This window comes from Microchirus variegatus (genome assembly GCF_963457635.1).
Source record: "Microchirus variegatus genome assembly, chromosome: 3".
In the NCBI taxonomy this organism is placed as follows: Eukaryota; Metazoa; Chordata; class Actinopteri; order Pleuronectiformes; family Soleidae; genus Microchirus; species Microchirus variegatus.
Window position 1 is genome coordinate 26,321,052 of NC_139804.1, and position 13,742 is coordinate 26,334,793.

Genomic DNA, 13,742 nt, shown 5'->3' on the forward strand with positions numbered 1-13,742 from the left:
GAGTGTTTTTTTTTTTTTAAGTGCTGTGAGTATTTGCTTATTTGTGTTGTGCAGTGAGAAGAAGGTGCTGTGTGTGAGTGTGTATGTGTGTAAATGTACAAAACTCTGAGTCAATACAGGAGAACCTCAGTGCGTATGAAAGAAGCTTTCAACCTTCACAGTCTCCTCAATACAGCCTTCTATAGGTTAAATTTCTCCTTATTCTAGTGACGGTAATGAAATGTGTGTGACCTTTTCACTCTGAAGACACTGGAGCAGTTATTAAAGTATAATATTAACAACTTGAAACCTTTTCTTCATATGAAACTATGTTGTGTTACAAATGATATATGGTCAAGGTGCACAGACATTCTGTTACTACAGCACATGAGCTTCACTTAGCCCAGATTTTTGCACAAACAAACACAGTTTGTTTTGTGACTGTACAGATGTTACAGCAGAGCACACTGCATAGAACTCCCACTATAGACATGCTGCATTAATCAGACTCCTGTCACATCGGGGCAAATTGAGAACATTTAAGAGGCCCTGTAAAAAGTGTTTCAGCCCTTTAAGCCAGGTGGACTTTGTTCGCTGTCTAAGTAAGTTCGGAATCAGTATCTTAATTTTGAATTTAAAAACTGTTACCGATACCTAAAACATTCAAATAAGTTTTGAATTACTTTTTTTATTCAATAAAACCTCTTGGACCAATACCAATGTTGAGGTTACTAACGTGCGATTACATTACACATTATACTTCAGTAAGTCAGTTCAACAAAGAAAGTAACTGAGCTTGAAGACAACATTTGGTCTTCAAGCGCGACTCTGCAGCCCAACAGCCTGGGTCAATGAATGGATTTGAGAGGAGCCCCTGAAACGCAGCCCAGTCTCACTCTGCACTGATGAGCGCGCAGCGGAGACAAAGCACAGGATAACTCGAAACAGAGTCCAGTGAGACTCAACACCTCTCCTCTTGTACAAATGGTTGCACCACAATCTTGGAAGAATGCCACAAAATCACCAACATAAAAAACATCACACTTTTGTTTTTGTTGTTAATCATATCTCGTGTTTCCAAAATGTCTGTTTAGCCCTCATCAAGGTAACATCAGTATGCGAGTACTTTAGCTTTTGTTTTTCTTACTAGTGCAGTGCCCGTAGGAAGTATGTATGCATGTCTGCTGCTACTTCTGTTAATGTTACGGCTAGTGCTTCTACCGCTACCACTGCTACGACCCTGGCTACGACTGCTACTACTAACACACCACGGCTCATACTGTTGCTGCTAATACTACTTCTACTGTTAATGTTACGGCCACTGCTACTATTGCTACTGCTAACACACTGCCGCTTATACTGCTGCTAATAGTACAGTTACTGCTACTACTGCTACTATTGCTATTGCTACTACTGCTAACTTACTACGGCTCATACTGCTGCTACTACTGCTGTTAATATTACAGTTACTGCTACTACTAGCTACTATTGCTATTGCTACTACTGCTAACTTACTACAGCTCATACTACTGCTACTAATATTACAGTTACTTCTACTACTTGCTACTATTGCTATTGCTACTACTGCTATTGCTAACTTACTGCAGCTCATACTACTGCTGTTAATATTACATTTACTGCTACTACCGCTACTATTGCTATTGCTGCTACTGCTAGTGCTAACTTACCACGGCTCATGCTGCTACTGCTGCTACTGTTAATACTATGGCTACATCTACTATCACTACTATTTCTACTGAAACAGCTGCTGCTGCTAAAGCTACTAGTGCTACTGCTAACACACCGCGGCTAATACTGCTGCTGCTAACACTGAAGCTGTCCACGCCCTTGCCTGGTGTAGCGTGATAAATCAGCAAAAATTCAAATTACTGCAAAAAAAGTGAAAATCAGACACACACAGAGACACAACTTGCTTTATAGATAGATGTCTCCTTACTTCTTATGTGTATTTATCTGCAACATGAGACTGACACACAGAAGTAGCCTATTCTACAACCATGACAAAACGGCAACAGGAGTCTCTAGTGCTGCATTTCATTCGCTTTGTGACTTAAACCGCGAAGCTGTGGTCAAAAACAGAATACAGCGTCACACAGAAGCATGTCTGCTGCTCCCATTAGCTGTGAGGAATATTTAATCTGGAAAGCCACAACCTGGGAATGTTTAAAAACACTATCACAGATGACAAAAGCATGCTGTTGTCCATTTCTTTTTTTTTATGAAAGGGCAACCCATGGACAAGTGGAAAGGGAACTGAGCTTGTAACCCAAGACCATTGCTAACAAAATTACAATAAATAAATAAAAAACTAAACAGCTATCCAGACAAAAACAGACATGCATATTCAGGGCAACTGGGAGCAACCAGTCATTTCCATCTACATGTCATCACTATGCGTTTTGTCCTCTGTTCATTGAGGAAAAGTGATGGTCCACTAACTGACATCAGCATATCAATTAGAGATGGACAAAAAGCCTCTGCATGACAGATAAGATAAAGGACCAGCCTGCTCTTAGCTGCTGGTGTCGTGCAGGAGAATAACACACCATCACTGGTTTGGCTCAAGGCAGCAGAAAGAGAAGTACCTTAACTTGGGTTATTAGTGACAATAGGCAGATATTTTAAGACTGTCGTGGCAGAGAAAAGCACATGTTACAGATAACACTGACCATGGCTGTGTTTAATTTAGGTTTCCCAGTAAAGTCATCACAGAGTGACAGTGAACGGGGCCTGCACAACACCAGGGCCATGGAACTGAAGCAGCTGAATGAAATTCCGCCATCATGACTTTCATCACCAACACCTTTGCTTTTTTTCCCTGTAACATTTGTATGGACTATTATAAAAATCACTTGGCAGCTTTAAGTCAAATCCCGGGAGGAATCAATGTTTCTCTTAATCCTTGTGGCCTTTTTTCCCCTCTTTGTGTGTAGAAAAAATACCAATTTAACACTGAACAAGTCTGTGAAGTTAAGAAACAAAGCAACAAACACATTTCCATGTACTGATAGAACAACATCAGTCAGTAACACATTATCAGCGACAAAAATCGAGATTTTGAGCTTTGTATTTCTTTCACAGGAGCATTTTGACATTTAGGGAAATGTTTGTCCTCTGTCTTTGGTTAAAAACCTGTTTAAAATTTTTAAAAAGGTTAAAATATATAAAACATATAAAATATTTCACCATATACATGGGAGATAGAAAATGAAAAAAAAAGAAACAAAAACATACATTAATGGGGACATTTTATGCAAAATTAACTTTTTAATCGTTTTTATACTTATATGTATATATGATGGCAATGTGCCAGCTAGAGTCGGCAAATGATCGCTTTTCCAAATGCTAACTGCTGTTAGCTGCCGGAGCCTCAGTGGCGCTGACGTAGTTTCCTGTGTTTCATTTGCATTTAAAGAGACAGGCACTCAAAACAGAGCGTTCTGAACAGGGCTGTTTTGGCAGAGTGATTGAACTGCTGTGGTCCTTCATCCTTAAGGTATTTTGACCAAAGCATGTCCCAGACATGTTCATTAGGACACCAGGGAACTAGTTAAACTTGGAGAAATAGGGTATAATATGAGTCCTTTAAACCTTCCATTCCAAAACCATGTTCCTTACTGTAAATACTGTCTGGAATCAAGAGCCAAGTTATATTTGAGCAATTTCTAATTGTGTATTTTCACTATTGTCATGCAGAATGACTATGGAGCTGGCGTGTCTGTTAAGTGCTTTGGCCACATTTTCTCAATGGACGCAGTGTGCACTGCTTTGACAGCACAGGCCAATCAGAGGCGACCTTTCATCCATGCTAGCTGTGAGCTTTGGCAGGCGTCAGAAACCCTGAGCCAGGCTTCTTTTGCCTCTGCTTGTAAGCACACCTGTAGGCTGAAAGAAGAACTGGATGAGTAAGCAAAGAGAGGAAATATGGACCTTGAATGCAATAAATGTAATCATATTATATTGTGGCACGGAAGAGCCAAGCATGGAAGAGGGCAAGGCAAGCAAAAAATGACCAGTGTGTCCTTTATTTCTCCCATGAAAAGAAAAGAATGGCTCTTTGAGGTGTACCAGTGGGAGCAGAGGTATTGAAGCAGGTGGGCAGACAGATCTGCAGACAGGCAGGTAGTGGATCAGACAGGAAGTTACACAAGCCAAAGAACAGGGGCCAACAGATGCAGGCAATGAGGCAGACAGACTTGCAAATAAGGAGGGAAATTATTTTTTGTGCCGCTGGTATCCTGCTAAATAGCTGTGGTTGTTTCCATGGTAACGTAGTTTTGGCATTCACCACAATGCTGGAAAGAGTAGTGGGTACAGAAAGCAGAGCGGGCAGGGAGCGCACATTGTTATTCGTACTAGACAGAGAGGGACCCCAGGTGCAGCAATGTGCACCCTTTCCACTTTGCAACATATCATGAGATACATGAAGCTACACAGGGACCAGATCTCATGGAAAATCAAATGTGATAGATGCTGCACCAAAAAAGAAGGCAATGATCAGCTGTTAATTACGCATGACTCACTGATCACGGTGATGCTGATTAGTAAGGAAGCTGTGCCACAAAACTGCGTCACTAAGTAAAGCCTCACAGGCTGATAGTCTTCCAGCAAAAGGTGGGAGGCTCAATCCCCAGCTTCACTAGTCCACATGCAGATGTTCCTGGGCAAGATAGAAGAATCAGTAAATATCCTGTAGATGGGCTGTATGAATGTATGTGAACTAAAGCTGCAACTAACGATCATTTTCATAATCGATTAATCTGTCGATTATTTTCTCGATTAATTGTTTGGTCCATAAAATGTTTAAAAAAAGTGTTGATGTTCTCGAATGTCTCGCTGTCCACAAGCCAAAATGATTCAGTTTTAAATGAATTCTTTGTTATGGACATGGAGAAAATATTCACATTTAAGAAGCTAAAACAACGATTAACTTAGCAATCGATTGTTTCAACTCTAATGTGAACTGTAAAAAACTGTTGTGCAAAGCGCTTTGAGTAATCATCAAGACCATGCCATATAAAGAGGGACATTTATGATGATTTACCAGAAAATATTTCACAGTCCAGTGTTTCCCGTTAATTATCTCAATTGTGTCACCCTGCCACAGTTTCACAATGAACAGGACATTTTTTTTACACTTCTCATAAACATAAAAGATGTGCTGTTGACATTGCTTCATTGCAGAGCTGTGTGTATTTCTCGATCGCTCTCACAGATGCACCAAAACATCCAAAAACATAGTAAGATTCTCACAAAAAGTCAAATGTCATCATAGTTTCAGCTGCTGCTGTGTACATAGCAGTGAGGGACATACAGTTCTCTATGTCACTCCCTGTGAAGGTCAGCCATGGTTTTGGCGACATGTGTGGAGTGAACTGTGTGCACGAGTTAAATACCTGTAAAGTGATAAAACTATCACGCTACAGGAAAAGGTCATAGTAACCACTTTTCCGAATTTTAGCAAATTTTTCCCTCATCGGCTCCTGTTCATCATGAAGCTATATTTCAGTATTCAGCCCCAATTTACCATAGTCATAGAAATGTGCAAAGATTTTTATACGAAATGATTTCCCCACGCCCCACAGAAAAACCTTACTGATGCACCGAAACATACTGAAGGACAGTTCATGAGCCATGGAGATCAGCAACAAGCAGTCACAAGAAAAATAGATTTCATCATAAAAAGTAATGCATCTGCAAAAAAAAACTTCAGTGTGGTTGCTAGTGTTCATTTAAATTAGTCATCTGTCAATTCTTATTACATACCCTTCATCACCACTGGATTTAAGACTGATTAATTTTCTAAATAACAGAGCGTTAGTTCTTATTTCTTAAGTCATACTGAATTAAATCCTATAACAAAACTTGGTGCAGGCCACAAGAGGATAGAAGGACGCATATTTACTTTTGATCCGATGAACATCCTGCTGGTTTTTAAGTCCAATGAATGTGTTTGTGTGTGTGTGTGCTCTGCCAGTAAATGCCGTCTCTTATGACTTTCACTTCATGTTCACATTTGAACTTCAACAGCTTTTGGGAAGTGTTGGTGACAACTCAGCACTTTTGGAAAAGTTTACGTAAAGAGGTACAGTATGTGCACATGAATATACATGCAGCATAGATCTCCTCTGTAAAATGAACCCGCAAACATAAGGGCTGTGAGTGCCGTTTTTGTGAGGTTTTTTAGGCCAATAATTTCATTTGGGATTAACTTTTCTTCTCACATTTTTAAAGGGAGCTCGATACAAAGAGTTTGTTTTCGTGGGGAAAATAAAAGCTCCTATTGCGACATGATTGTTAATGGTACAGCAGAAATGACCAAACAACATTTAAATCCTTGAAGCTGTCTCACATGTGACCACAGTCATCCCACTGTAGTTTTTATGCTTACAATGCTGTGGCACGAGGCAAAAAATACACAAAACACACACACACACTCTTAGTGGGGAGTGCTGTGTGTGTGTGTGTGTGTCATGGCAGAATGTGGCTGCTATTTTAATCCATTTCCACTGTTTGTTCTCCATTTTTGGGATAAAGAAAAGAGAAAAGGCTGCGAGTGCAACGGCTCATTGGTTCACACTGTGCAGCCGACACTCGGCAGCTGAGGAAAACAAACACATTCACGTGTACTTCAAAAAGGATGGTGGAGTTGCAAATGGGAATGGATAAAACATGTGGGTCCAAGAAGAAAACAAAAAAACAGTTGGATTACGATTTTGTTAATGCTATTATAGATTTACTGCTTGGATTTGTGGATTATTAGGCCCATGTGATCCTACCTTGTATCCAGCATGGGTCCTGCTCTTTGTGAGTGGCGTGGTGGAGCACAGCTCGATGGCCTCTGGCTCATGAAAGATCACCGTGGGCAACGGTTCCTTCCTCAGCGTCAGCACATTCAGCTTCGTTTTCAGCATGGTCTGGAAGTGCTGATGGAGAAAGAAAGTAACACACTTAACAACATTTAGAGTCAGTACCAGTCAAAATACTGCAGTTTCCTTGTCAACACTGCTGGGGGCTCAAAAATCTGCAAGCCCAACAACACTGTCTGTCACAGCACGGTCAGTGTTTTTGTCAATTAAATGTAAAAGATACAAGAAAGGATCCCTTTTACAGTGTAACATTATGAAAAAGGCTGAATGTACAGTATTTCACTCATACCCGCAAAAGTGAGAAGAAGTGAGATTCTGCAGAAAGCGGAATGTGAAAGGCAGAAGAAGAGGGAGATCTGCCCGCGCTACATCCTCTAAACAAGAGTGGGAGACGAGAGACTCCAGCTTTCAGACCTCAGTCCACGGCCAGTGTTTCCTGAAGCTGAGCAGAACCACATGGCACCGCGACGACGACCTGCCCTGTGGAATTCCTGGGCTTCCTCAAAATCCGTCCATCAAAGACAAAACTGCTTTGCTCATGAGATCACAGTGAAGGCTCAACAAGGTCGCCCTATAACATGTCTGCATGATTAGGTGTTGGCAGCCTGACCCGAGTTATTTAGCATTGCCTACCTCTGGCTATACATCACTTTTCAATACTAAAAAAGATGTTCTACTTCAACAGAACCTCCATCTGCAGGTTATTTGTTTTACTATAATATTTCTAACATTTCAAATGTTTCTTTGTAGATGACCCCTCTCCAGTTGGCAACACACATTTGACAGGTTTTGTGTCTTAACTCAGTGGAAAAGCTGAAATAGCAGCACTGACCTCAGGGAATGGTTTGATATGGACTTGCATGGTCATTGACTTTATTTATTATTTTTTATATTTATTATCGCCAAGTTTCTGCGATAAACAGCCATGCTAGCTGTAATGCGAGGCTGCGCGTCGAGCTAAACACTACCGCCAGCATGTCAATGTGCTCGGAAACGTTCATACAGTGTTTGACCTTTTAGTTTAATATGTGAGCATGAAAACTTTTGCTAATTTGGGCCATGTCGCTTAGCATTTCCGATTGCGCTTACATGCCCGTGCTCCTGGACAAACTTAACGAGGGTTCACGTTAGTCTAGTGTGTACTCAGTCTCTCATTCCATTCTAGTAGTGGCAAATTCTCACCAGGAGATTTCTTGTATTTCTTAATGGTTTTGGGCTCTCTTTTGACCAAAACAAGAGCATTCAACCAACTGGACAGGCGACATGTACAGTCTTCTTTTAACACCACTGGCATTAAAATATCATTTCTCAAAGTGCTGCCCGCGAGCCAATGGCGGCCTGCAGAAACATATCTGGCGGCCCGCAATGAATTACAGTTGATAGTTTTAATCCAGGAAGGAGCTACTAAGCTTGTCAAACATTTATTGGACATTACTGGATACAGACCAATAATTGTAAACTGTAGAACTGCAATCTGGTCATTAAGATTATTACAAATGGGATTTTTTTTTTTTTTTCTTGTTTTTTTTCCTTTGGCGGTCCTCAGTCCAATGTTGGGTTCCTAAATTGGCCCTCAGGTATCAAAACTTTGAGAACCCCTGTATTAAAAGATGAGTTAGAGCAACACTTTTTTTTTCCTATAAATCCATCCAAATGATGTTGGTATATTTCAGCAAAACTTCAACCTGTTGATGGTTTTAATGAAAACTCAACCCTAACTTCAGGTAAAGCCAGAGACTCTTGGCATTGCTATACGTAATCTTACCCTGCTATCATGATTGGATAAAAGATTAAGATTATTCTCTCTGTAATAACTTAATAATAACTTTGATTTCTAAAGCGCCTTTCATGAAACCCAAGGTCGCTGAACTCGATTTGGAATCGAGTTCCTCTTTAAGTGCAAATTACTTTAACAAACACTCCAATTCACTTTTTCCTTCTCCATTTGGCGCTTTGAAACGGTTTTTCCATGTTGGACTTGCACAATGTCCGTCTTGCACAAAAGAGATGAGAGAGAACATTTCCAGACGATGAGACCGGTCTCATCCAGCCAATCCAGGTGATCATCAATCTTCACTGCTCTGCTGATGTGCTAATGCCAAGTGGACCATCCTTCAAGAAACATGTCTGTGTCTAGTTTCTCGATTCAACACCGCTTATTCAAAAATGAATTACACCAGCCACAGTGTGAACAAATTACCTCGCCAAGAATTTTGTGAATAAATTAGTAAAAAGTACGTACAAATGAAAGATCATGATAGCATGTAGCTAAACTATGACTAACACGACTAAAACCGTGGTTCTGTGTTCTACAGTTCAATCTGTCGGAGCTTGGAACATAGACTCACCTTGAATCGCAGAGGAATTTCATTAGAGACAATAACAATAATATGAATAATGATGGGAGGAGGAGGGGGCACAGAAAGAGAAGCAAATAAGCTGCATGGAGCAGATGAAGGCAAAAAAGGAGAAAAGTAAAATGGAGTTGTGAAAGTAAAGCCACATGTGTGTAAACGCTTGCTGACCTCCGCGTCAGCACTTTACAGCTTCCTGACAGCAGCTCACATTCCTACGGTTGGCCCCAGTGTGGAGGGGGGGTAGCTGGGGGTGGCGGGGTGTTTGGAGACCTGTGGTGGGCTCCCCAACTCCTACACCCCCCACCAGGAGCAAAAGGCCTGAGCGGATGGCCGCTTGTGGAGCTAAGCTGGAATTCTATTCAAAATATTTTCACTGCATTTTAATGTTTTTATTTCTCAACTCCCAACAGCCTCCACGTCAAGTTATAACTTTCAGTGATTCTATTTTGGTCTACAACTCGGTCCAGGCAGGTTTTCTGTCTCCACCGTCAGGCCACAGTGAACAAGACTGGTTGTGAGTTGGTTACAAGACAGATGTCCTGTCTACACACCAGATCTGCATGCTAAACAATGGCTGCTGTCAAAGGGAAACCAATGGTACTCATAAAGAGCATCTATCTCATTTTAAGGCTCCATTGGCACTACGCAAAGCCTCCACATGCCTATGGTATATGTATACCACTGGAATTCTAATTTTGCTATTAAACTACCAATCAGCTTGAGTTATTACAGAGTCGCTATAACTCAAGAATTCAGGGAGCAGGTGAAACACGGGGAGCAACAAAGTCCATGAGCTGTGAAATCAAGTTGACGGATGGAGAGTGAGCATTTAAAACTACACTCAACAAAAATAGAAACGCACAAAGATAAACGTGTAGTTCTGGGGAACTGGAACCCGCTGGTGGACACGCCTATCCAGAACATCCCAAACGTGTTCAATAGGTAACATGTCTGATGAATACGGCGTCATTCAGTTGTGTTGCCACAGCTGTAACGCTCAACCCAGCACTCAGCATGCCAATGGCACGCTCCCTCATGATTTGTGACTGTGATCTGTGGCAAATTGACAAGTGACAAAAGTCCACATTTTGGTGTGCCCGTTTATTGACCAGACCATAAGGAGTGACTGTGTACTGGTCACGCATATTGACCACCACTCTGCCATGCTCCATGTCTCTCGTGAGTTGAAATACTCAATCTGAGATTGTAGTCAATAGGAGTGGCCAAGTGACACTGGACTACTGGGTTTGAGCAAAACAAATCGTTCCATAAACGAATGCATCAAGAATCTGAGCAAATGTCATGACATTCTATTTTTGTTCACCATTTCAAGTTTGTGGGGTTTATATTTTTGTTGAGTATATATATATCAGAGTTGTGAAGCAGACACCTAATATTATAATTATAATTAACTAGTTAATTAGGTTGGTGTAGTGGTTAGCGCTCCTGCCTTTGCAGCAAGGAGACCCAGGTTCGTGCCCCAGTTGGAACAAGGGCCTTTCTACAAGGAGTTTACATGTTCTCCCTGTGTGTGCATGGGTTTTCTCTGGGTTCTCCGCCATCCTCCCACAGTCCAAAAACATGCAGATTTTGGGATTAGGTCAATTGGTCACTCTACATTGACCGTAGGTGTGAGAGTGATTGGTTGAAAGGTTGTTTGTCTCTATGTGAGCATGCGATGGACTGACGAACTGTCCAAGGTGTAACCTATTGCCCAATGTTGCTCAGCTGAGATTGGCAAAGCAAGACACTTAACCCCATGTTGCTCCTGAAGGCTGTACCTTGCTGTGTGTGTGAATGGCAAAAACTGTAGTGTAAAGCTCCTTTGAGTGGTCATCAAGACTAAAAAAAGACCATTTACCATGTTCCAAAAGTTGAATCATTTACAATGAATATGGTGGATTGAGAAATGAAAAGAAATATAGGATAACATGACTTTGGTTGCCATTTAAACAAAAACAACTTTGTTTGCAAATATGTGGCTGTAAACTCAACATATTCCATGTGTTTCGAATTCACGTGCCCGTTTACGGAGTTCATCATTTTAGGGTTGTTGCTCCAATATTTAGACTCGCTGTAAACCAAATCATAACATCTGGTCTCTTTCGTAAGCCAATTATGACATTTAGTATCAAAACACCATAGTTTTGCAAATTTAGCAGCTTCTAAAAGCATCAACACTGACTCACTGCTGCCTGTGTTCATGCAATTAATTTGTATTTATAGTACAGAGAAGGTTTAATTGAAAAAAAAAAAAGAGCTACAACTTATACTGCCAAAACACCAACAGTGAGACTTTTACAGCATCTCCGTTATTTATATTTTATGGCTCTCAAGGCCTTAATGATGTATAAAAACTGTATATATAAACTACATCCCACATTATTTGAAATGGGCCCAAATGATTTTTTTATGAGGAAAAACTGGGTCGAAGACAAAGCTAGAATCTAGATATTAGCACCAATCATTGTCACTGAATACCTGATTACAAGTGTCATCGGGAGGACACAACAAAGCAGTCCCTGGAAATAAAGAAATATGACCAGTGCATTTGAAGGGAAATACTTCTGGATGATCATGTCCATGAGACGTCAAGCAGACGGCAATTTGCCTCCTGCAGTGATGAGCTTAACAGGTCACAGATGGCAAGTTAAAACGTTTGCCGCCCTGAGGGAGGATTCTGACAGAAAAGAAGTTCTCATGTCAAGCTCATGCACTTCATAACAGGGTTAAAACCTACCAAGACACACAAATGGGTTATAGGAATACGTGATCGTGACACAACTGTGGAAAAAAGCAACAAGGAAATGACGTTAAGAACCAGTGGATGCAAAATAGCCAGATGGTCCATGTTAATCTGAAAATATACACCCCCTTGGATACACAAATTGCTACTGGTGCATCCCAAAAACTCTAAACATGGTTAAGTAATATAAGGTTTTGTTGGGAGCTCACAGACCTCAAGACCAAAAGAGTTTGTCAACAATATTAGCCTGTCTGAGGCACATCTGCAAAAGCCAACCCAGACACACTTGATGAAAGACTGCGTAGAACTCTGTACCAGATGTTGTACGTCTACGAGTAGATAGCAGGACATCTCAGTTTGCTATCTGGTCATCTATTCTCCCTCTCTACGTTTTAATTTCCAAAAGAGAGCCAACAGCAAGATATTTCAGCGGAGTCAGACATGCATTTCCATGAACAGAAACGGTCTTGTAATGTTATATTAAGCTATTAAAGGAGCAGAACACAATGTACAGAAATACATCACTGATTTGTGTTAGCTATGGAAGACACGTGTCAATGTCTGTATCATTGGGGCGTCACATGCTACAAGTTTAACAGACGCACACAACGTACTATTTTAGTGTGGACACTTTATCTCTTGTTCGTAGCTCCCGAAGTTAACGGTGAAACTCGTCACATTGTGTCCGGCTCCGTATGGTGTTGTGAAACCACACAAGCGACAGTTGCTTCTCTGCAGACGTTTCCACAATGTATTGGTTGATGGTGAAAAAGAAACGCCTGTTACTTCTGTAAATACGGCGACTTGCGGCCAGCGCTCCCTTCGCGTCACAAACGGTACAAAATGATCCCGCAGTGCGATAGAGGATTGACGAGTATTACTATATGTAATACTATTTATGATGCAAAATTAATGTATTAATATCAAAAACAGACATTTATTTTCAATTACATGAATAATAGTGTAGACAACTGTAATTAAAATTCGTACCAGGAGCCGTTTCGGCCACTGCCATTTGTGGCTCGGGCCCTAACAAGCGTATTTATATATGTAATTGAATGTTGTATATGGTGCATTTAATAATGCGATAATTATGACTAAATGTCTTATTTTTACTGTTATAAAAAACATTGCTAGCAAACATATATTCTATCACCTCGCTGGCAGCTGTGCCTGATCAGCTATACACTGTGTTTGAGACCCCTGTTTTAAAGAAATACTTCATCAATTTGCATTGTATTACTAGAATATGGGTATAATTTTTGAAAAATTGCGCCCAACCTCAGTTTAACCTGAGAGAATATCTTCATTATTTTCTTTGTTATGCGCCCACCAGTGACACTTGATCCTATTAGCATAACTGTTAGCAAAGATGGCGGACACCGTTTACATTCTGAAAATGAGGTCCCGTCCCCTTGTGGTGGGTCTAAATTTCAAGCAGTTTCAAGCCTCAAAGAGAACCTCATTATCTGAATGTAAACAGTGTCAGCCATCTTTGCTAACGGTTATGCTAACAGGACTACTGTCACTGGTGGGCACGTAACAACAAAAAAGAACGAAGATATTTCTCGACTCAGGGGAAACTGAGGTTGGGAAGCACAATTTTTCAAAAATTCTACCCCTATTCTTGTAATACAGAGCTAAATGCAAATCGGTGAAGTATTCAAAATGGAATCTGATGATAATAAGGCCATATGCAGACTTTCTGGTAACATCTGGGGTAAAACTACTCATTTACATACACATGTTCAGGTGCAGCACAAGAGTGAA

At 40.7% G+C, this 13,742-nt stretch overlaps 1 protein-coding gene across 1 annotated transcript in view; it reads right to left on the reverse strand.

Annotated features, from left to right (window-relative positions):
• The window catches only part of pid1 (phosphotyrosine interaction domain containing 1), a 30,910-nt gene that overhangs the window by 11,007 nt on the left and 6,161 nt on the right, over positions 1-13,742 (reverse strand). The window contains exon 2 of the mRNA XM_083886054.1: positions 6,780-6,926. Within this exon, the coding sequence (XP_083742180.1) occupies positions 6,780-6,926 (147 nt within the window). The remainder of the gene's footprint in view (positions 1-6,779; positions 6,927-13,742) is intronic.